Source organism: Engystomops pustulosus, chromosome 6 (assembly GCF_040894005.1).
Source record: "Engystomops pustulosus chromosome 6, aEngPut4.maternal, whole genome shotgun sequence".
Taxonomy (NCBI): Eukaryota; Metazoa; Chordata; class Amphibia; order Anura; family Leptodactylidae; genus Engystomops; species Engystomops pustulosus.
The window spans coordinates 67,952,152-67,977,718 of NC_092416.1; the positions used below are offsets into that span (position 1 = coordinate 67,952,152).

A 25,567-nucleotide genomic window follows, 5' to 3' on the forward strand; every position below is an offset into this window, starting at 1 on the left:
AAATATTCTTATACAAAATTGAAATTTCAAAATTTCCAATCCATCTTATATTCCAGAGAAATAATTAAAGGGTTAACAGACTTCTAAAATGCTGATTTAAATAGATGTTCTGTTCAGAAAATGGTGTTACCTGTGGGGGTTTATAGTCCATAATCCTTTATAGGGCATTTCCAATCTAATGCACCACCAAAAATTTAGCATTTTCTCAAATCTAAAAAACTGAGAACTTGCTACTAACATCCATAAAAAAGGAAACATAAAACAAATTATGGAAATATAAAAAAGACCAATGACAAAAGGTTTCAAAAAAAAAAAAATTGCAGTATGACCTAAATTTTTTAATTTTCACCAACCCCCCCCCCCCCGAAATTCTATTAATAACATAAACTACAATTTCTCATGGGAAAACATTCTCAAAATCAAATCACAGGGATGTATGAAGAGGGCTCACGGGCTGAGTCCTCTTCATACAAAGGTGGGTGTTTTTGCATTTTGCAGAAAACCCCCACCGCTAATAACCGCGGTCAGTGCTTGCAACGATCGCGGCTATTAACCATGTGATCGCCGCCGGGGGCGCCGCCATCTTTAATGCGATCGCCATGCCCCCGAACGTCATCGGGGGCGGCGATTGGTTGCCATGGTAGCCTCGGGTCTTCTTTTGACCCGAGGCTTAATGGCTTCTGCAGATTCGTTACAATGAGCCAGTGGCTCATTGTAATGAATGTGCTGCAAAAATGCCATATATTGAAATACAGAAGTATTGCAGTATATGGTAGGAGCGATCTGACCATCTAGGGTTAATGTACCCTAGATGGTCTAAAAAATAGTGAAAAAAAAAAATTAAAAAAAATTAATAAAATATTAAAAATTCAAATCACCCCCCTTTCCCTAGAACGGATATAAAACATAATAAACAGTAAAAATCACAAACATATTAGGTATCGCCGCGTCCCAAAATGCAAGATCTATCAAAATATAAAAACGGTTACGGGCGGCGGTGACCTCCGAGGCGGGAAATGGCGTCCAAATGTCCGAAATGCGACTTTTACACCTTTTTACATAACATAAAAAATGCAATAAAAAATGATCAAAATGTCGCACAGACCTATAAATGGTAGCAATGAAAACGTTGCCTCATTTCACAAAAAATGACCCCTCACCCATATCCGTGTGCCAAAGTATGAAAAAGTTATTAGCGTCAGAAGATGGCAAAAATGTTTTTTTCTTTTTTGTACACATTCGTTTAATTTTTGAAAATGTATTAAAACACAATAAAACCTATATAAATTTGGTATAACCGCGATTGCACCGAACCAAAGAATAAAGTAGGCATGTCATTTGGAGCGAAGAGTGAAAGTCGTAAAAACTGAGCCCACAAGAACGTGACACACGTGCAGTTTTTTTTTTCAATTTTTCCACATTTGGAATTTTTTTTTAGCTACGCAGTACACGGCATGTTAAAATAAATAACAGTAAGGGAAAGTAAAATTTGTTACGCCCTCACACAGGTCTGTACACGTAAAAATGAAAAAGTTATGGATTTTGAAGTTGGAGAGCGAGAAATGAGCCGAAAAACCCTGCGTCCTTAAGGGGTTAAAGTAAAACTGTCTGCGTCCTTAATGGGTTAAGGACAGGGGGATGATTTGAATTTTAAGGAAGAGAGGCCATAGGGTAATTACATTCAAATTTATTAAAACACATGCCCCAACTGACTTGAGAAGATGATAACTTGTGATGTGCCAGGTGATTCTTGAGCAGCCTTGAGCACTGGGGTTGGGGGAATCAATCTATCCATCTGATATACAAGATAAAACAATGAATTCAGATACCTGTAAGATTTATCATGTACACGGTGTTGATTGCAGGCAACATCTAGAGGACTACTTTGGAGATAAACCTAAAATGGTGTTTGGAGATGATTCAATAATATTTTCTATTGTAAACCTTACAAAAACATTCACATTGGGTAAGTACTTTTTTATATTTGAATATTATAAAAAAAAATGTGTTTGCAAATGTATTTTGAGCTCTTTCGGTTGTATTTTGCACTTTAGATTTATAACAGTTGCTTAAACTGCTTGATAAATTTGGTTTCATTTTGGCATATGAGGTCCAAAGCCAGTGTTACGTGACCATGGTCAGTCCGTGTAACGGACCTTGCAATGTGCTTTCACAGAACATCCACAGCGCAGAAGAGAAGACTCATAGTAAAACAGAACGGATGAACTGTAATCATGATCATCCGCCAATCTTTATATTTGGAGTCGAATTGACAAAAAAGTTAATTATTGTAAGAAGTGAAAAGTTGAGTAGGTTTGAACAATTCCATAAATTTTGCCCAAATTGGCAAGTGCAGCAATTAAGAGACATTAGATGAACCTGCTCAACTTTTAATTGACACTGAGAGGCCTAAATAATAGCTAGACTCATAAATTACCCCATTATGGAAACTACACCCCTCAACGTATGAAAAAGCACTTTTAAGAAGCTTGTTAACCATAAAAGGTGTTTTATACGGGCTTATTTTTTGCGAGAAGGATTGTTCTTTTGAGTGGTCTTAGTTTAGAGAGCCTAACACTTTATAATAACTTTTATAACGCAGGGATACCAAATATGTGGGGTTTTGTGTATTTTATTCAATTTTACTGAATATAAACTAATTTGGAGAAAATCTTGTACATTTTAGCATCACCATCTTTTCATATGCATAACTTTTTTATTTTTCAGCTGACAAATCTGTTTAGGGGCTTCTTTTTTGCGAGAAGAGTTGTTCTTTTTAGTGGTCTTATTGTAGAATGTGGAACATTTTTTATCACTTTGTAGAGCATTTCTTTTAAAGGTATGTATTAAAAAATGATTTTTTTCGGAAGGTTTTTTTGGGGTTTTTTTCTCCGGCGTTTACCGTAGGGGTCTAGAAACAATTCTGTTTTGTTATACAGATTGTTACGGACGCAGCAACACCAAATATGTGGGGTTTTTTTTCGTGTTTTTTATACTTTATTAAGTGTTTTAATGGAAAAGTGACATTTTTAGAGCATATATATATATATATATACAGGCAGTCCCCGGGTTATGTACAAGATAGGGTCCGGAGGTTTGTTCTTAAGTTGAATTTGTATGTAAGTCGAAACTGTATATTTTATAATTGTAGATCCAGAAAAAAAAAATTTGGCCCTAGTGACAATTAGAGTTTAAAAATTTTTTGGTGTAATGCGACCAAGGATTATCAATAAAGATTCATTACAGATGATTATTGCAATCTGGGACTATAGTAAAGCATTCAGAAAGCTTCACCAGAGGTCAGAGGGGTCTGTCTGTAACTATGGGTTGTCTGCAAGTCGGCTGTCTTTAGTGTTTTTAGTACTTTTTTTTAACTTTTCCATACTTGAACTTGAACCAGCGATGCTCTGGTCGCTGGTTCAAGTTCAATACACTGCTCTACAATACTAATTTATTGTAGAGCAGTGTAAACTGTCTGAGCATGCAGACGCATGCTCAGACAGTTTACAGTCAGAAACATCGGGCAGCACTGGGGCACTCGGCAGACCTTGGTGCTCCCCAGAAGTGGATTGGATCCCCCGATAAGAGGCAAGGGGGATCCATTCCATAACAGGAACACCCTCACACACCGCGGTCATGCTTGACCGCAGCGTTTAAGGGGTTAACACTTGCAATCGGAGTCAGCTCCGATCGCGGGTGTTACAGCGCGGTGTCAGCTGTACTAGACAGCTGACATACGCTGCTTCTGGTCCCGGCTCCGTTTGTGAGCCGGTGCCAGAAGCAGGACGTTACAGCACGTCCCGTTGCGCTAAGCATCTACCCACAGGGACGTACTATAACGTCCTGGTGCACCCAGGGGTTCATTACAAAATCTATGACAGTATTAGCATATGAGATATTTCAATATCTGCATCTTTTCTGGACAGGTCATATTAAAGGAAATATCTTGATTTATCTTAGTCTCAGTTCCATGGTTCCTCATCTGTATGCAGTCTGTGAATTTTTCAAACATGTCATAATACTTAAAGTCCAAGACAGATGCATCTTGGAGTTAAAAAGATGGTTGGATACACGTACAGGAGCATTTAACTGGGGACATGCTGCGAAACTCCATGCTGATCTCCAAGAAAAAAGGTAAAGTAGTTGTCCACAGAAATATGTCAGCGTTACAAAGAATTTTTATTTATTCTATTAAAGCAGATAAGCATAAGATAAGCACAGAGTTCCAGACAGACTCGGGGTACACAGAGTTCCAGACAGACTCGGGGTACACAGAGTTCCAGACAGACTCGGGGTACACAGAGTTCCAGACAGACTCGGGGTACACAGAGTTCCAGACAGACTCGGGGTACACAGAGTTCCAGACAGACTCGGGGTACACAGAGTTCCAGACAGACTCGGGGTACACAGAGTTCCAGACAGACTCGGGGTACACAGAGTTCCAGACAGACTCGGGGTACACAGAGTTCCAGACAGACTCGGGGTACACAGAGTTCCAGACAGACTCGGGGTACACAGAGTTCCAGACAGACTCGGGGTACACAGAGTTCCAGACAGAATCGGGTTACACCGAGTTCCGAACAAGTTCAGAGTACACATAGTTCTGACTCAGGTTAGCGGTACACAAATCTCTGGCTCAGGCTAGGGCTACACAGGGGCAGATTCAGGCCACAATTCACTAGGTTCCATGGTTACCAGATGAGGTCAGGTTACAGGATTCCGGTCAAGATACAGGATCAGGTTTAGAATACAGCATTCCAAATTCCAAATGCAGTTTGCGCCGTATTCTTGTGGGCTTGGATTTTATGCCTTTCACTGTGCGCCCCAAATGACATGTCTACTTCATTCCATGGGTCTGTGTGATCACAGCAAAATCAAATTTGTATAGGTTTTATAATGTTTTCATACATTATACTCTTTTGCCATCTTCTGGCGTTAATAGCTTTTTCATACTTCAGTCTATGGAGCGGTGGGTGGTTTCACTTTTTGAGGCTTTTAATGACGTTTTCAATGCTAACATTTTTAGCCTTTTGATCACTTTTTATAGAATTTTTAATATTTTACAAAAATGGCAAAAAAGTGGTATTTTCGACTTTGGGCGTTATTTTCTGATACAGGGTTAAACTCTGAGAATAACTGTTATTATATTTTAATAGATCGGACATTTTGGGATACCAGCATGACCAAAATCATGGAGTATTCGGTGGGGCTGTGTTCAGGGGGTCCTGACTAGAAAGGGTTCTGGGGACTTCCGGTTCCGTCCCCGGGATGTAGGGAGACACGCAGTGGAGCTCCGCCACCCGACCGCACGAAAAGCGCAATATGCGCGCATAACACTGCCGCACTGGACATTTAAAACAGTGTCCCCCGGCTACCCGGAACTGGGAGACCTCACCTGGGGAAATCGCCAGACGCTGAACGGAGCGGGAGCCCAGAACCGCCACAGACTCCCCCGGACCACTTGCTGGCAACATGGCGCCGCCTGCTCCACGCAGCGGGAAGGGAGAAGCATCAGAGGATGAATCAGATGCTGGTTCACAGCAGGGGGTAAGGCAGCCCATTAATTACAAAAAGCTGGCTAAAGAGGTGGCAAAAAAGATTACCCCAGGCATACAGGAAGCAGTCTCCAACGCCATAGAGGAGAAGCTGCAGAGTATACAAGCTGAGGTGGACCAGCATACGTCCCAATTATCTTAAGCAGAGCATAGAATATCTACTCTAGAAGATGACCTGACAGTAGCTCTGAATAAGTTAACGGCAGTCACAAACGAATCTGCACGTATCGCAGAGAAACTTGACGATCTAGAAAATAGGTCTCGCAGAAGCAACCTACGACTGGTAGGGCTTCCAGAGTCAGTTCCAGTATCTCAGCTCTCACACGTCTTCTCAGATATTCTGCCGCAACAGCTTGGCCTGACAGGACCATACAAAGTAGAGCGGGCACACAGAATAGGCCCCCAAAAAGCACCAAGGTCCCCCTCTACGCAACCATCAGGGAGGTAGGATCGACCGCGCCAGGTTATAGCAAAATATCTGGACTATGCAGAAAAAGAGGCCATTCTGCGGGCCTACAGAAAAAGACGAGAGCCATTGAAAATTGATAATGCATCAGTGCTACTTTTTGCGGACTACTCTGCAGAGTTAACAAAGAGAAGACGTGCTTTCAGCTCCCTGTGCACCGAACTTTTTCAGAGACGCTGGAAATTCCAACTGCTATACCCAGCGACGCTTAAGGTCACTCACCCAGATGGCACTTCCTGCAGCTTTATGGATCCTTTGGTCGCAGAAAACACAATCCAAGCACTACAAGCCTGGCGCGAACATCCACGGCAGCGACAAAGCTCACCATCGTCATATTCCTCCCCAAGACGACCACCAATGTCCCCGGAACAGAGGCCATCGGGATCACAGCGTCCACCCAAGACCCCACGACGTGTCTGATCAACGGTTGAAGAGACGGAGGTCCGGGAAACAAAGATAAGAGACTATGGAACAGCTATCATTTGTCCGATGTAGGCGGGAAGACGCATCTTCAAACGAACTGGGTGGGGAGGTCTCCTTCCATGCCGGAAAATGTGGAGGTCAATGAGAGACTATACGTCAAGCCCAATACCATGGGCACGGGTGACTATACACCTTTTTTTGTATGTTTTCGAGTTATCGTATTGTTGATGATTGTTTTAATGTTATTTGTTGTATTTAGTGGGAGACATAGGCCATACAACAAAAGTGTAGAAAAGGACATAGCTATGCAGATCGATCCAAACGGACACTCATGTCTACTAAGATAATATCATGGAATGTTAAGGGACTGAGGTCCCCGCAGAAAAGATCCCTAGTGCTGCGGCATCTACATAAAATGAAGGTGGATGTAGCAGTGCTTTAGGAATCCCATCTGCTTAGCACTGAATCTTCTTTAATGAAAAGGTTCTGGGTCTCAACTGCAGTAGGGGGATCAACATCTAGAAGGAGAGGGGGGGGTCCTCCTACTGGTGAATAAACGATCATCTATTACGGTACACTCTCATGTTATGCTAGAAGACAATAGGGTTCTGCATGCCATTCTAGACACCCCTGCAGGTAGACTCAGCGTATACAACATATATGCACCCAACCACGACCAGCACACATTTTATGCATCTCTGACAGGAATAGTAGCCCAAGATATATCTCCTCACATACTTTTGACTGGAGACTTTAATCAGGTCATGAACAATGCAGAAGACCGGAAAAGCCAAATACTGACACCGCAGACGACATCACAAACAGACTCAGATGTGAAAATCCTGACAGACGATATAGGACTGACGGACGTGTGGCGATATTACCACCCTGATGACAGGGAGTACACCTTTTACTCAGAGGTACATCACAACTGGTCCAGACTGGACTACATGTTTATGAAAGGGGCACTATTGAGCCGCACAATAGACACGACTATAGAACAAATATTGATATCAGATCACGCTCCTATTTCATTGTCTTTAGCGCATACCCACAAACCAGGGACTGACTTTTGTTGAAGATTCCCAACCCACCTAGCGAAGGATGACTCATTTAACCAGCTCCTGAGAGGATGGTGGACAGAATATGCAGCATCGCAAGCAGGACGGCAAACAGAACCTGCCTTGTACTGGGAGGCAGCAAAGATGGAAATCAGGGGGAAAATCATGAACCATGTAGGCGCACTCAAGAGGCGTAATAAGGAACGTTTTGCCACCAGCAGCGCCTCACTTAGAGAGGCTTGTACAAAATATCTTTTGCACCCTAACACAGAGAACCTAGGGCATTGGAAAACAGCAAGGGCACATCACGAGTCGCTAATAGAGTTGCAAGAAGCACAAAACCGCAGCCGATTTGAGGCGACTTTATTCAGATTTGGGAACAAGTCTGGAAAAATATTGGCCAATTTGGCAAAGGGACAAAGACCGCGCACTAACATCACCAGACTTAGGGACGCAGAAGGAACAATACATGAAAACCCCAGAGAAATACTGTCAATCTTTCACAACTTTTATACCAAACTATATGAAGACACTACTCCATTTGACAGCTCCAGGGCGGGGACATATTTGTCTCAGATATCACTACCCACGGTATCTGACGCAGATATGTCTCTACTAAATAAAGAAATAACTCCAGAGGAGGTAAAGGGGGCGGTTAAAGATTTGGGAAATGGAAAAGCACCGGGGCCAGACGGATTTCCGGCGGAATTTTACAAAGAGATTAAGGACCAAGCCGCACCCATACTAGCAAGCTACTTCACCAAAATTATGGAGGGAGCCCCAATCCCCTCATCGGCAAACACGGCTTATATTAAAGTATTACCCAAGGAAGGTAGGGACCCACTACTACCCAGTTCGTACCGGCCCATATCGCTAATCAATCAGGACTTAAAACTAGCGGCCAAAATAATAGCTAACCGACTAGCAGAACTACTTCCCAAACTAATACACCCTTCCCAAGTTGGATTTGTGAAGGGGAGAGCGGCCGTCACGAACATCCGGCGGGTACTGGCAGTGCTGGACAGCGTGCCACATCAGCCACCGTCAGCGGGGAAAAGAGCATTATTGGCTCTAGATGCAGAAAAAGCGTTTCATAGGATCCGCTGGCGGTGGCTGGACTTGACATTGGACAAGTACGGCTTTACAGGCCACTTCCGAACTTTTGTCTCAGGTTTATACACCAACCCTAGAGCTGAGATACTATTAGCAGGCTGTAAATCCAGAGTAATAAACCTGAGTAGAGGGACAAGGCAGGGATGCCCCCTGTCACCCCTACTTTTTGACCTGGCACTTGAGCCGCTAGCAAAGGCCCTTTGCTCACCGATCATTAACGAGGGAATCAAAGTGGGTAACACTTGTGTAAAATCCGCTTTATTCGCGGATGACATACTGATCTTCCTAACAGACCCGGTGCATACGGTGCCACGGATACTGGCGCACATCGAAGACATTGGAGAAATAGCAGGGTTTAAGATAAATTTGGCCAAAAGTGACCTTTTACCGCTAGACCCACTTTTATTTACGGAACAACACGCCATAAAAGCGCTAGGAATAGGCCTTGCCACAAAGAGCATAAAATATTTAGGAATCCATATAGGAAAAACGTCCTCCTCCCTATATACCCTGAATTACCCACCACTCTTCCAGAAAATAAAAGCAGAGCTTTTGCGCTGGGAATCTCTTCCACTAAACATTTCAGGAAGGGTACAACTCATAAAAATGATTCGTTTTGCACGTTTACTTTATCCCCTACAAACCTTGCCTCTGCTGCTAAAAACAACAGACATAAGAGATCTAAACAAAGCGTTCACACGATTTGTATGGCAGGGCAAGAAGCAAAGGATATCATTAAAACGCCTGACCTATACTAAACCATCGGGAGGGTTGAACTTCCCAGATATAAGACGCTATAATCATGCTTCTATACTACGACACCTAATTGACTGGGTGCATGGCACCAACAAAGTTTCAAACATAGAACTGGAACAGGGACTTCTTCAGGGGTGTGTTTTGGTAGCAGCCTTGCACCTACCTTACGCTAAACTCCCAAGAATGGCAAAACAGTCGACATTATTAAGGGACACCATAGCGATATGGAAGGTGTTGCGGAAACAATTTGGGATGCCGTATCAGATGTCCAAACATCTAACGTTATGGGACAACCCGGAGTTCCCGGCGGGAGGGACTAGTAGACTATATGGACCGTGGAAAGCAAACGGAATAAATCGGATGCGACAGTTGATACATGACACAGAACCAAGACTTAAGACACTGACGGAACTGACAACAGAATATGCCTTGCCAGACAGACAAGACTTTCCCTACATTCAGATGGTGATGTTTTGCAACTCAAAAACACAAAACTTGGCAGGTGAAATGACCACAAACAAATTTGACGAATTGCTGGGGGAAGTGGGATGGAGAAGGTCCATATCGATATTATATTCCATACTAGGGCGGAAAGGAGAACCAGTGGAACAACCACTTAACTTCCCATACTGGGAAAAAAGGTTACGGGCCAACCATGTCTCCACACGTATCTTGCAGGGATGGGCTGGGGTGCGTAGGCACATTCTAAGTGAGCGTTGGTGTGAGACCTATTACAAACTTATGCATGCCGCCATCTATGCATTCAACATCCCAGCAACGGAATTGCGACCGGACAGGATAACTAAATGCCCTAAATGCGAGGAGCCACTAGTAGGTCTTTATCACACTATGTGGGCGTGCCCCAACTTGCAACCCTACTGGACCGAAATCCGAGACCAAATTGCTAGAGCCTACTCAGTGACACTCCCCATCACAGCTCTAGGATTACTATTTCACTCCACAATACCTGAAGGGGCAGAGGAGGAGGCAGGGGACCCCCTACCGCCAATCATACACATCACGCTGTTGGTAGCCAAGAGATGTCTACTAAATCATTGGTTGGAACACACATTACCCACATGGGCAGAAGTGCTAGCACAGATAAAGACATACCTCGAAGTAGACAGGCTAGAAACAGAGAGACTGGGTAATAAACGTACGAAATCGTTCTTCCGCAAATGGAGGAAATTTATCACCACCTACCTCACAACAGAGGAGATCAGGCGTCTTATGGCAAAGCTATGTCGTACAACTTGGTACCACCGAGAACTTGAAAGGGACTCTAGGCCGTTTACAGATAGACACAACTAATTTCTAGTGTCAGCAAGGTTCCCCACGTGAAAACACCTATCCTGCCCTTAGAAAAACGAGGTTATTTTATGCCACACACTGGATCAATATGTCTCCCACGGTATAAATAGTTATACTACTTATGTATTTCCTACTATGTCTGACGAATAGCCGTAAGGGCGCTAGTTGCGCCTTGTTTATGTTACAAAGTTGAGATCTAACTGTGAATAAGAACAATGGTCAAAAACATAAGAATTCAATGCTTTGTATTAATACTGATACTACTGTAACCGCGACTATATGTATGCATGTATATTCTTTACGGTAGACCAAATAAAGCTTTTTTTTTAAAAAAAAAAAAAAGAAAGGGTTCTGGGCCCCCAGGTGTTCCATGAGAGTAGGGGACCAGGACAGAATCTCCTGCACAGCAGGGAGATCAAGCCAAGAGTACAAGAAGAGAAAGCTGGGAGCTGTTTAACCCTTAACCCCTGTATTAACCCCTACGGGACTCAGCCTCTTTTGGCCAAAATCCAGGGGATTTTGAGATAGTTTTCTCGTGACACATTGTACGTCAAATTAGTTTAAAAATTTGGATAAAATCTTTTGTTTAGTTATGAAAAAATATCAAAATTTGGAAAAATTTATTTTCAACGTTCTAAATTCTCTACTTTTGATGCAGATAGTCATAGCACCCAAATAAATTTATAACTTACATTTTCCAAACGTCTGCTTTATGTTGGATGGTTTTTTAAGATTCCACATATTCCACCGATGTCACAAGGCAGGCTTGAGGCAAGATTTCACATATAAAGAAACCCCTCCCTTTTTTTATTTATGCAATTATTTCTAAAAAGACTATAACCATCTTTATTAACAGGATACATTTTGTCTGATACTTTGAAAACTGTGCACCCCCAAACGTGGTGGTGTGTGTTCCTAGATGGCGGCACATTTATTACTGCGCTTCGCAACAGCATAAATCAAAGTGCACCAAGAAAAAATGGTGCAACTGTGTGCACGTCGTGAAAACAGACAAGATTAAGCGCAAGAGACACTATTTAATAGGGTGCTGCAAAGTGCACATTAGTGAGACAAACTGTACTGAGGCAGATTGCGCCAGTTTCCATATATTTGGGCCAATGAGTGCGGCTAAATTGAACATTTAAGAATGTTATAACTTCTATTACTTGTAAATAGAAAAAAACAGCAGCACAGCAGGTGATGGTCTGGGTGCTATCCCAAGAAGCAATCCAGAAATCTTTTTTCAACTTGCTACAGTAAACAGTTTTCCCAAATCAAGCGTATTATTTACAAATATTTACCGATACTGTTGCAGGAGAATGATATGATTCCTGTCATGGCCCCCGGTGTCAGATGTGTACCCAAGAAAGCCAAAACACTAGGGTCCATTTTGTCGCCTAGTCTTTTCAGCAGTACAGCAAGTGAAGCCCCTACTCTGAGTTGGTTGAGGTTCCCCGGTTGTTATAAGTGTGGGCACAATAAATGTAAGGCATGCACATACATCCTAGTTCAGAATACTTTTATTTCATATCTCACAAATAACAAATATGACATACGCAGTTATATTAACTGCAACTGAGAAAACATTGTATATTTGGCTGGATGTTCTATATGCCAGAAGCAGTATGTTGGACAAACAACCGGGCCCCTTAAGACAAGAATCAGGAGTCATTTGTCAGATATCGATAACAACACAGTGAATATTTCAGCCTTATCCAGACATTTTAGAGAATGCCACAACAGGAGTACACAGGGATTCTTCTGGAGTGGGATTGAAAAAGTTTTTTCTAAACAGAGGGGTGGTAACATCCGGTTCTTGTGATTGAACACCGGGTAAGTTTACTCTTTTGTATATAAGGCATGAGTTGTCACATTGTAGTTGAGATCATGAAACGCGTCGATCTTAGGCTCTTGTGTGTCATTCCTCATGTGCATGTTTTATTGCCATTAGAACAACGTACCTACGTGGGATTTGGAGTGCTGCCGCTCACCATAGTTTTTGTTGCTAATTTCAAGAGTTTCTCAGTCAAGAATCCGGTGGCAGGCACCACCACAAGGACCCTTTGGAGGAGGAAATTCAGGTGATTGGGTGAGCAAATCTAATTTCTATTTTTTCTAGAAATCCTCTGTAGTACAACAGAAAGTAGGCAGCACTCATATAGTTATAGTGAAACAAAGTGGCTTTATTCACCCATGCTGCTAGATTTCAGCTGATCCATACAGACTTTATCAAAGCAATATTCAAGTACAGTGTCAGACTGGGCCAGCCGAGCACCGGAGAAACCTCCGGTGGGCCCCACTAAGCAGGATAGGACACAGAGAAATAAGCCCCGCCACCAGCTCGGAGCTTCGGCAGAGCTGCAGCTCCTTGCACTTTTCTATACAGCCCGAGCTGTGGCTTCAGTACAGGCTTCTCGCTAGATATCCTGTCTCCCTCCCTCTCCAGCTACTCACTAGCGATCCTGTCTTACTTCCTCTCCAGCCCTGCGCTGATTACATTGTTATGCAGTCGGCAGTGACAGGAGGGGGAGGCTGAAAGAGTTGCACAGGAAGTAGAACGGATCCAGAAGAAAAGAAGATTATGGCAGTTTCCTGCAGGCTGGTTCCTCCTCTCTACTGTACTCTGCATGTCCCTCCTAACTTCATTATTAGCTCTTCTGAATTATTCCTTATTTTTCCATTTCCCTTTCCACCTGTGTCTCCCTCCAGCTGCTCAATCCTGAGATCCATCTCAGCTGATTACTTCTATGTTTACTTCTTACTGCTGTACTTCTTATCATCTGATCACCCCCAGCAGCCATTTTGCCCCCTCCAAGCCCCAGCTGCAGATCTAATTTGATTGCCTTAACTGCTGTCCAACAGTGAAGGCAAAACTACAAGATCCATTGTGTAAGAAAGGTAAGTATTGACTCTTTTGAGTATGATTGTATTGTATATACTTTATCTAATATATATGTATGTATGTGGAATGTAGATGTGCATGTAATGCAAGGATGCATGTGGAATGTTCATGTACAGGTGGTATTTAGTGTGAATAACAGTGCAATTTATATAGTGTATTCATGTAGAATTTGTAAATGTTCATGAAGGCTGTATATAAATGTAATGCTTACGTATGAGGGTGCGGTCACATTATGCGTTCTTGGTGCAATTTTAAACACATTGAAAATGCATGCGTGATTGCATGTTTACCTTGCGTTTGGCTGGTTTACACTTCCAACAATGAAAAAAAACGCATCCAGTGTAGCCAAATTTACCTATGGCCGGGCTGGGGTGGGCTATTTAAAAATAACAAACATGTACTTACCTCCTCTGGCGCCGCTGATGTGCGGCGCCGCGGTCTGTTTGACCCGTGCCGCTGTTTGTTTACAGGGGCACAGAAGCAGCGCACAGGGAGCTTCCGGCCAGCGATGGGGCCAGCTCCTCCCATCCTCTCAGCGTTGTAAGCCCTTGTATCCAAACCGGCTCACAGATTAGACGGACCGCGGCACAGGACATCAGTGGCGCCGGAGGAGGTAAGTACACGTTTGTTATTTTTAAATAGCCCTCCCCAGCCCGGCCATAAGTAAATTTGTATACCCGGATAACCCCTTAACATTTATGCGTTCTGACACATGCTTTTTGACCCATCCAAAACGCCATGTGTGAATGCACATTTTAAAATGCATTACAACAGCTGAGGAGAGATGATTTGCCTAATTACATTACTGTTAACATTTGTGCTTACCTCTCCTCATCTGTTGTAACGTGTTTTAAATGCAATCAAAGCGCAACGTGTGAATGTGCTCTCCACCTTCAAAAATCCATAACTTTTTCATTTTTACGTGTACAGACCTGTGTGAGGGCTTATTTTGTGCGTAACAAATTTTACTTTCCCGTAATGTTATTTATTTTAACAAGCCGTGTACTGTGAAGCTGAAAAAATTTTTTAAAAACACACGTGCGTCACGTTCTTGTGGGCTCAGTTTTTACGACTTTGACTGTGCACTCAAAATAACACCTCAGCTTTATTCTTTGGTTTGGTGCGATCGCGGTGATACCAAATTTATACCGGTTTTATTGTGTTTTAATACATTTTCAAAAATTAAACGAATGTGTACAAAAAAGAAAAAAAAATTGCCATATTCTGAAGCTAATAACTTTTTCATACTTTGGTGCACGGAGTTGTGTGAGATGTAATTTTTTGCGAAATGAGCCGACGTTTGCATTGGTACCATTTTGAGGTCTGTGCGACATTTTGATCATTTTTTATTCCATTTTTTATGTGATGTAAAAAGGTGTCAAAGTCGCATTTCAGACATTTGGGCGCCATTTCCCGTCTCAGAGGTAACTCCGCCGGCCGTAACCGGTTTTATATTTTGATAGATCGGGCATTTTGGGACGCGGCAATACCTAATGTGTCTGTGATTTTTACTGTTTATTATGTTTTATATCAGTTCTAGGGAAAAGGGGGTGATTTGAATTTTTTATATTTTATTAATTTTTTTTATTTTTTAAACTTTTTTTTTTCTTTTTTTTTCACTAATTCTTAGACCATCTAGAGTACATTAACCCTAGATGGTTAGATCGTTCCTACCATATATTGCAATACTTCTGTATTTCAATATATGGCATTTTTGCAGCTCATTCATTACAATGAGCCACTGGCTCATTGTAACGAATCTGCAGAAGCCAGGTCAAACGAAGACCTGAGGCTACCATGGCAACTGTTCGCAAGCACCGCAAGCACCGACTGAGGTTATTAGCGGTGGGGGTTTGCTGCAATATGCAACAACTCCCACCCTTGTATGAAGAGGACTCAGCCCGTGAGCCATCTTCATACATTCCCTAGAGCGTTAAGGGGTTAATTACATTGCGTTTACAAAACACAATGTGAATGTGGTGTTAACACATGTGTTAACATGTCATCATAAAACTGTGTGATGGCTTATTTTCTGCGTAACAAATTACACTTCAAAATGGTGGTATTTAATATTTCATGCCGTGTACCGGGAAAAAAATTCCAAATGCAGTGAAATTGGTAAAAAAAGCCATTTGTGCCGTATTCTTGTGGGCTTGGATTTTACGGATTTCACTGAGCGCCCCAAATGACATGTCTACTTTATTCTTTGGGTCGGTACGATTACGGGGATAACAAATTTGTATAGGTTTTATAATGTTTTCATACATTTAAAAAAATTAAAACCTCCTGTACAAATTTTTTTGGGGGGATTTTGCCATCTTCTGGGGCTAATAACTTTTTCATACTTTCATAGTATCATAGTATATAAGGCTGGAAGGAGACGCAAGTCCATCAAGTCCAACCTTCAAGAATTAAATAAATGTTTTATCCCCATAACCCGTGATATTTTTTCTCTCCAGAAAGTCATCCAGGCCTCTCTTGAACATGTACATAGAGTCGGCCATAACAACCTCCTGCGGCAGAGAGTTCCATAGTCTCACTGCTCTTACAGTAAAGAACCTTTGTCTATGGTGATGGTAGAATCGCCTCTCCTCTAGGCGTAGAGGATGCCCCCTTGTCCTGGTCACAGGCCTAGGTATAAAAAGATCTTTGGAGAGATCCTTGTACTGTCCATTCAGGTATTTGTACATTGTAATGAGGTCTCCCCTCAGTTGTCTTTTTTCTAAACTGAATAATCCCAAATTTTGTAATCTGTCATTGTATTCTAGTCCCCCCATTCCCCTAATAATCCTGGTTGCTCTCCTCTGCACCCGTTCCAGCTCTACTATATCCTTTTTATATACTGGTGCCCAAAACTGTACACAATATTCCATGTGTGGTCTGACCAGGGATTTGTATAAGGGCAGAACTATGTCTTTATCATGAGAATCTATTCCTCTCTTGATACATCCCATTATTTTATTTGCTTTAGCAGCAGCCGCCTGGCTCTGGTCACTAAAATTAAGTTTACCATCCACCAATACGCCCAAGTCCTTTTCAGCTTCAGTTTTACTAAGTAATTGACCGTTTAGAACATAATTATACTTTTTGTTTCCATGGCCCAAGTGCATAACTTTACATTTATCTACATTAAACCTCATCAACCATTTCTCTGCCCATCCCTCAAGCTTCCACAAATCCCTCTGTAATGCTAAACTATCGACCTCAGTATTTATTACTTTACACAGCTTAGTATCATCTGCAAATATTGAAACTTGACTGTGTAAACCCACTACAAGGTCATTAATAAAAATATTAAAAAGAAGTGGCCCCAATACTGACCCCTGTGGCACTCCACTGGTAACATCAACCCAATCTGAGAATGTGCCATTAATGACCACCCTCTGTTTTCTATCACTAAGCCAATTACTTACCCAGATACACAGATTTTCTCCTATTCCCAGCAGTCTCATTTTATATACCAACCTTTTATGTGGCACGGTGTCAAATGCCTTTGAAAAGTCCAGATATACAACATCCACAGCGTCACCCAGATCCAGTCTTGAACTTTCCTCCTCGTAGAAACCAATCAGATTAGTCTGACAGGACCGATCTCTCATAAACCCATGCTGACGCTGGGTTATAAGGTTGTGCACAGTGAGATACTCCAGGATAGCATCTCTAATAAACCCCTCAAATATTTTCCCCACCACAGCAGTTAGACTTACGGGTCTGTAGTTTCCAGGATCGCTATTTGATCCTTTTTTGTATATTGGTACCACATTTGCTATGCGCCATTCCTGTGGAACATAACCAGTCCTCAGTGAATCTTCAAATATTAAAAATAACGGTCTGTCTATCACCGTACATAATTCATGCAGAACCCGGGGGTGTATGCCATCTGGCCCAGGTGATTTATCTATCTTAGTGGTTGCGAGGCGGCGCCGTACCTCTTCCTGGGTTAAACTGTTGACATTATAAAAAGAATTTACATTACTCCTCATTGTGTCTTCCACCAGGGGATTTTCCTGGGTAAAGACAGTTGAGAAGGCGACATTCAGTAGATTGGCCCTTTCCTCATCTCCTTCCACCATGACCCCCATGTTATTTCTAAGGGGACCCACACTCTCTGTTTTTAGTTTCTTATCATTTATATACTTGAAAAATAATTTGGGATTATTTTTGCTCTCCCTGGCAATATTTCTTTCAGTCTCTATTTTTGCGGCCTTTATCTGTATTTTACAGGATTTATTTTTCTCTCTATAATCCTGTAATGCCTCATCGCTACATTAACGTTTTAGCACCTTAAACGCTTTATCTTTCTCGCTTATTGCTTTCCTTACAAGACTAGTTAGCCACATAGGCTTTTTCTTGTTCCTTTTATGCTTTTTCCCATAAGGTATGTGTTTCTCACAGGACTTTTTCAGAATATATGAGAAAAAGTCCCATTTTTGGGGGGGGGCTTTTGTCTTTGAGAGCATTATCCCAGTCTATGCCTTTAAGGTCTTCCCTTAGTTGATGAAAATTTGCCCTCCTGAAGTTTAGAGTGTTGGTTGCCCCTTCACTAACGTGCTTAGTAAAGCGTAATACAAAATCAATGATATTATGATCACTATTCCCCAGGTTCCCCCCAACCTGTAGTTGGTCTGTTGGTAAGGATAAGGTCCAGCATTGCCCCCCCTCTTGTTGGCTCCAGGACTAGTTGCGACAGGTAATTGTCTTTTGTTGTTGACAAGAACCTGCTACCTTTGAAGGACCTGCAGGTTTCTGCCCCCCAGTCAATATCTGGGTAATTGAAGTCCCCCATGATAAGTACTTCACCATGCTTTGAAGCCGCATCCATTTCACTTATCAGCATTTCCTCTGCTGCCTCCATTATATTTGGAGCCTTATAACAAGCCCCTAGTAATATTTTATTTTTATTTTTCCCTCCTCTTATCTCCACCCATAGGGACTCCACATTTGCGTTACTGATGTCATCTCGCAAGACGGGCTTGAGGCAAGAATTCACATATAAACAAACCCCTCCCCCTTTTTTATTTATACGATCCTTTCTAAAAAGACTATAACCATCTATAGTAACAGCCCAGTCATAGCTACTGTCCAGCCATGTCTCGCTGATACCCACTATATCATATTTCCGTTCCAACATCAAGAGTTCCAGTTCCTCCATTTTGTTTGTGAGGCTTCTGGCATTTGTGTACATACACTTTATATGATTTTCCCTGTCCGTATTCCTTTTGTCCTTATTCCCCAATCTCATTCCAGCCCCCCTTCCTCCCCCATGGACTATGGCTCTTCCCAGCTCTCTATGTACACCGTCTATTTGCCCTGCACAAGTGTAGTTGCCCTCCCCCCAGGTCTCTAGTTTAAACACTCCTCCAACCTTCTAGCCATTTTTTCCCCTAAAACAGCAGCCCCCTCCCCATTGAGGTGCAGCCCATCCCTACTGTAGAGCCTGTAGCCCACAGAAAAGTCAGCCCAGTTCTCCATGAACCCAAACCCCTCCTTCCTACACCAACTTTTGAGCCACTTATTTACCTCCTTGATCTCCCGCTGCCTTTCTGGTGTGGCACGTGGTACAGGCAGTATTTCGGAGAAAATTACCTTTGAGGTCCTTGCACTGAGCTTATGGCCTAAATCTCTGAAATCATTTTTAAGGACCTTCCACCTAACTGTTACTTTGTCATTAGTGCCAATGTGGACCATGACCGCTGGTTCCTCACTAGCCCCTCCCAGTAATCCATCAACCCGATCCGCAACATGCCGAACCCGAGCACCCGGCAAACAACACACTGTTCGGTATGCACGGTCTTTGTGACCTGTGTGTTCCCCTAATAATCGAATCTCCCACTACCAGCACCTTTCTGACCTTGCCTGTGCTCCCATTACCCTTCTTACTGGAGCACACATTCCCTTGGTTGCTAGCGGCCACATCTTTCTGCAGCATTGCTACCCCAGAGCTGATATCCCTCTCATCCGCCAGCCTGGCAAACTTATTGGGGTGCACCAGATAAGGACTAGACTCTCTACAACTCTTCCCTCTCTACCCCGCCTTCTACATGTTACCCAACTAGCTGCCCCCTCACTCTGCACCTCCATACTTCCATCAACCATCTTCCCCAGAGAGTTTGTGCTCCAGGAGCAGCAAACTTCGTTCCATATTATCAATTGCCCGTAGCCTTGAAACTTGCTCATTTAGATCCAGAATCTGGGTTTCCAGATGAGCAATTTTCACACACCCCACACAGCAGTATTCCCCCTCGAACGGCTGTTCAAGGAAAGCATACATGGCACAGGATGTACACCGTGTAGCAATGCCACTTATGGAGTCCATTATTCTAATGGGGATTACAATAGAAATATGCACAGAAAGAAGAATTTACAGTCAAAGTAACACAAAACACAGAAGTTACCTGCTAAAGCCCCTCAAACTTAAGTCCCTTAAACGTAAGTCACACTTAAGACACTGCACACACTTCAGATCAATGCACACTCGCCGCCAAGCTCATACACTCGCTTTGCTAATGCTTTTTTATCTGCCACAAAAATCTGCAGAGCTCACTGCACAAGATCTGGCTGCAGTATGGCAGTATATGGGGATTTTACTACTCATACATTACCATGTGCTGACAGCACATGGTAATGAATGGGTTAACCCGAAGAGACCCGAAGCTACCATGGCGACGGATCGCCGCTCCCCGATGACGTCACGGGGAGCGGCGATCCACGGAAAGATGGCGGCGCCTGCACCTTTGCCGGCGGCGATCAGCGGTAAAACACCCGCGATCGGTGCGCGGGTGTTACCGGTAAGCCTTTGCTGCAATATGCAGCAAAGATTTACCGGCTATGGAGAGGGCTCGGCCCACGAGCGCTCTCCATGTACTGGGACCCGACATGTGACGTAGTATTACGTCACATGTCGGTAAGGGGTTAACACAATGCTAATGCATGTGTCAACATTGCATTAAATTGTGTTTTGTGAACACACATGTTAACAGCAATGTAAATAGGCAAATCTCCTCTACTCAGCCGTTGTATTCTATTTTAAGGGTGCGACCACATGTTCAGTTTTTCAGATGCAGTTTTTGATGCCCAAACCAGGAATGGGGTAAAAGTAGAAGGAGCAGCAGTTTTCAATTATTTGACTCACCCATTATGCTCCACAACTGTTTTTGGTTAAAACGTGGTTTAAACGCAATGGGGGTCATTTACTAAGGGCCCGATTCGCGTTTTCCCGACGTGTTACCCGAATATTTCCGATTTGCGCCGCTTGTACATGAATTGCCCCGGGTTTTTGGCGCACGCGATCGGATTGTGGCGCATCGGGGCCGGCATGCGCGCGACAGAAATCGGGGGGGCGTGGCCGAACGAAAACCCGACGTATTCGGAAAAACCGCCGCATTTAAAAACCGAAAATGTGTCGCTTGGGGAGCGCTCACCTTCACCTTCTATGGGATGGTGCATTCCGGGGCGTTAAGATTATTTTCGGCGCTGCAGCGCCACCTGGTGGACGGCGGAGGAACTACCATCTTAAATCCCAGCCGGACCCGAATCCTGTGCAGAGAACGCGCCGCTGGATCGCGAATGGGCCGGGTAAGTAAATGTGCCCCAATGTGTGAACACAGCCTCAGGGGAAAAAAAATAAACCAAGATTGTTGAAATAGAAAGTGGGCCCACAGACTCAGTTCCTCTGGTGGGCCCTCTACACCCCAGTCCGACACTGTTCAAGTATGACATGGAATTTTATATAGGAAGTGGGAAGTGGCAATTCATTAGCTCATCATCATACAGGATGCATAGAAAACATAAAAAACATACATTCCAGAATATCAAATACATGGTCATTGTAATTTACAAGGGTTTCATGATGTGAAAATCCATTTGTAATAGTTTAAATACATTATAGCAAGTGTATACATCATCAGTGAGCTGAACTTTCAGCTAAACAGTGAGTTAACCCTTGTAGTGCTATATATAGGAATATGATTATACCAGGGGAGGTCCAGACTGTATAACTGTGCGGATCCCCATTTGTGTAAGCCCTAATTCCACATGTCTGTAGGGTGGAAGAGAGAGACCCGAAATCAGTCATACTAGAGCATGCGTGCAACTGTATATGTAAAAGCGCTGCTGCATGTAGCATTTATTCTACACCAGGCCCCGCGCCGTCTCACTCCTGGAGAGCCCCGCCCTCCGCTCGCCCAGCTGTGTCCCCCCCCCCCTTCATGCCCCTTCACATCCCAATGGCGTGAAGGCGGCAGATAATTGCAATTGCTAGCCATAAGTGGCACAGATAAATATGCCCCTATAGGTCTATGACTATTTTCATAGACCCGTTTAACTATTGTTAATCAGTTTTTTTGCGGACATGAAGACAGAATGGATGCATCATGGAGTCAAAACGGAAAAAAAACGGAGACACAACAAAGACAAAACCAAACAGATGCACAACTAAAGCTGAGTACCAACGCCAATGTGTGAAAGCCCCAAGAGTAGGCGCCCATGCTTTTTTTCAAATATAAAAAATATATTTTTTCAACTATAGCAAATTTAGATGATTTAAACACCGATGCTGCAGTAGTTTTCAATATTTAAGTGACATAGGTGATGGCATATACAGTTTTTGAAGGTCATTCCATCAGGCTATCATGTATCTGTCTTTCTTCATATTTTCATTTTATCAGATATTGTTGCTTGTATTATCCACAATTTTGTGTAATAATAAAATATATATATATATTTCATATTTTATGGGTCAATGCTTCTTTGGATTTTGTAGGTTTAGATCAAAGGACTATTTCTTTATAGAAGTATTTAGTTGTTTATTCGATTTGTTAAAGCCCTGAAGGTCTAACAGAAGAATTAAAAATGGTTACTAACAGACATCATTGCAAGTCCTTTGAAATCAATGGGAAAATATTTGTTCTGTTATTCATGAGTTTTTAAATGAAAACTACCAAACGCAATTCAAAACAGAGATGTGAACTGGCCCTTAGACGATTAAGAAGTCATGAATCATGTAAGGCTTGATATAAACCCTTTAGATGTGGTAGAATAACTTCTCATTTCTATTATTGAGTATAACTCCTATTTTTCTTTTTTTTAGTGACCACATACGGGACAAAGATGAAAAAGTGAAATCGGCAATTTGTCATGTTGTGAAATGTAACTTTGAGAAAGAAAATATGACAGAGCCAATAGATTTACCACCAGCAGATTGTATTATCAGCGCTTGGCTCCTGGATGTGATCTGCAAAGACAAAGAGAATTATGTCAGATATCTCAGAAAGTTCTCAAAGTTGCTAAAGCCTGGAGGACACCTCATATTAGTTGGATCTTTAAATGCAACATTTTTTACGGTTGGAAAAGACAGGCTACATATGTTCACATATGATGAGGATTTTGCCAGGAAAGCTCTAGTTGGAGAAGGTTTTACAATTGATTGTTGTGTGATTAAAAGAAGAACTAATGTCAGTGATGTAATTGACTATAAGGCCGTCATATACATTGCAGCTCACAAGTAGCTCAAATGTAGGTCTATGTAGAAACTTAAATTGTAAATGCACTTTTAGATGGCTTTTCGAGATAAGCTATCATGTATATTTATGTGATAAATAAAACTCTGTATGGCCACTTTATGAATTGCATCTTGTATTTATTAGTAGCTTTTCTCTGTGCAGGATCCATTTTCAATTCTAAGTTTCCTCTTACGATAATGGGTTTAGATTAGGTGCTGTTATTTCTCCTATGACAACACTTGGTGAAAATAAGAGGAGGACTTGTTCCCTAACTCTCTGTGACTAAAGCCAAAAATTAAATTCAGAGTAGTTATGATATGAACAGAGCAATAGGGGTGAGAGTGAAAACTTTCTTTGTGTGTGCATCTATTTGTGTGCGCTCTGTTGAAATTTTATCTAGAGAAGTTAGCAGACAGTAAGTGAAATGTTGGAAAGGAGCCTAGAGGGAGGTATGTCCTAGCACTGAATGGAGAAGGACATGTAGTCTGCAGCTCTTGCACCTGGTCACCCTTTGTGCGCTCCACAAGCAAACTCACCCTGGCAGGACAGACCAGAAAAGGTCCCAAACGGGTTCAGGTCACACCAAGACCCTCAGCAACCCCTGGGACAATGATTGATCACTTCCTTACCAGCACCTCAGGCCCCAGCACATGACAATCAGCTGCGCCACATGCTCTGCCTCCACGCATACGGACTGGCCCGAACAGGCCACCAACTTCAATCTCCCCAGCTGGCGGCACCCAGGCATCTCCAAGCCAGTTGCCACTACGAAAACCAGCCTCACACCAGCAGACACCGGTAAGGAGTTCCCCCCGGCTTCCCTTGCCTGGTTGCAGGTGGAACCCCTGCCCCGACTTGGGCAACAGTGGCAGGCGCGAGTGGTGCGGTCTCCCCCTTACACCTACACTAAGAGGGTGGAGATCACGCAGATGCCACAAGTACTGATGGGCCTGGGGGGACCCCACAAACAGAGATGGACATCTTGGGGAAGCCCTGTACCCCCAGCCTGTCAAAGTTCCCCCCTCCTCCACAGGCCGGGGACTGTACACCCACCAGAGCACCCCACCGCACCCTCCCCCTTATGCAGCCATCAGGAGAGGGGAGAACAGCATGTGGGGAGCACTAAGTAGATACTGGAAACCCTCTTACTAACCCCACTGGACAGTGCAGACACCCCCGATCCTCCAAAGGTCCTAAGGTTGATTCTCTGCCTTTGTGCACCCGCTCATCATTGGGGGTATACTGCAGCAACCACTCTAAAGGGGCAAAACACAATCTCTGCTCCAAAGTGTGCCTAAATCAGACTTTAAAGGGTTAATTTAGGAAGCCAAGGACACTTTCCGCAGAGAACTAGATTCAGTCAGACAAGATCTACGCTCCTTAGTGGACAGAGTGAATGGCATAGAGGCATCCCATGATGACACCATTTGTATCGCAACTTCAGGAAAATGTGGCTACTCAGGCAACCATCATACGTGACATGAACCGTCACAGCGAGGACCTAGCTAACCGGGGGTTCTGCAACAATATTCCAATTTGGGGAGTACCAGAGCCAAGAGGGGTTGAGAATGTTAAAGTGCTCCTGGAGGCTCTATTCAGTCAAATCCTGCCAACAATATGAAATTTGATAGAGCCCATAGAGCCCTAGGTCTATGTGGCTCAGCAACAAGACCAACAGACACAGTGGGGAAGATTTATCAAGCTGTCTGAAAGTCAAAATATTTCTAGTTTCCCATGGCAACCAATCACAGCTCAGCTTTCATTTTACCAGTGCTCATGAATATTTTAAAGGGGAGCTGTGATTGGTTGCCATGGGCTACTAGAAATATTCTGACTTTGAGACAGCTTGATACATCTGCCCCAGTGTGTTGCATAATGGACTATGAATTCAAATAACAAATAATGTTGAAGGCCAGGAAACTCGACCCCCTAATCTTTGACAAAGTCCAGGTCACACTGCACAAATGACAACAACTAAGGCCACTATTGTCCAAGCTATGTGAGAATGGAATTCCATACTCCTGGGGATTTCCCTTCACCTTGAAGGCTACTAGAAATGGCCAAACAGCACTGCTACACACCTATGCAGACCTACATGCATTTTGCTGTGCGCAGGACCTGGAGGGCCCAGATATTCAGGACTGGGATATTTCACCAGCCCCAGCAGCCCTGCCCCCTGAATGGTCTCAGGTGCAAAGAAAGAGGAATCTTCCATCATCCCGACATTCACCAAGGGACTCAAACACTTAAAACTCACCACTTGAAGAATTTTCCCCTTCCCTTGAACTAACCTTGAAGTTAAGGTGACCAAAGGACCATGTGGATGAAAACCTTCTTCAAGAATTCAAGTTTACTATGTTAAGTCTTGGACGCTTTCCTTTATCAGAGGGCATCCCTGTTTGGACCAGGGGAGACTGTGGTCCTTTGATGACAGTCACAGATTGCTATTAAGGATGCCCTCACTAACACCAGTCTACATA

General features: G+C 43.1%; 1 protein-coding gene across 1 annotated transcript; it reads left to right on the plus strand.

Annotated features, from left to right (window-relative positions):
- Nucleotides 1-1,750: 1,750 nt before the first annotated feature.
- On the plus strand, nucleotides 1,751-23,130 carry LOC140065769 (nicotinamide N-methyltransferase-like). The gene is made up of 3 exons (XM_072113342.1): nucleotides 1,751-1,966; nucleotides 3,927-4,134; nucleotides 22,676-23,130. Exons 1-3 carry the CDS (start codon nucleotides 1,816-1,818, stop codon nucleotides 23,091-23,093), a joined length of 777 nt encoding a protein of 258 aa, XP_071969443.1. The 5' UTR covers nucleotides 1,751-1,815; the 3' UTR covers nucleotides 23,094-23,130.
- Nucleotides 23,131-25,567: the final 2,437 nt, after the last annotated feature.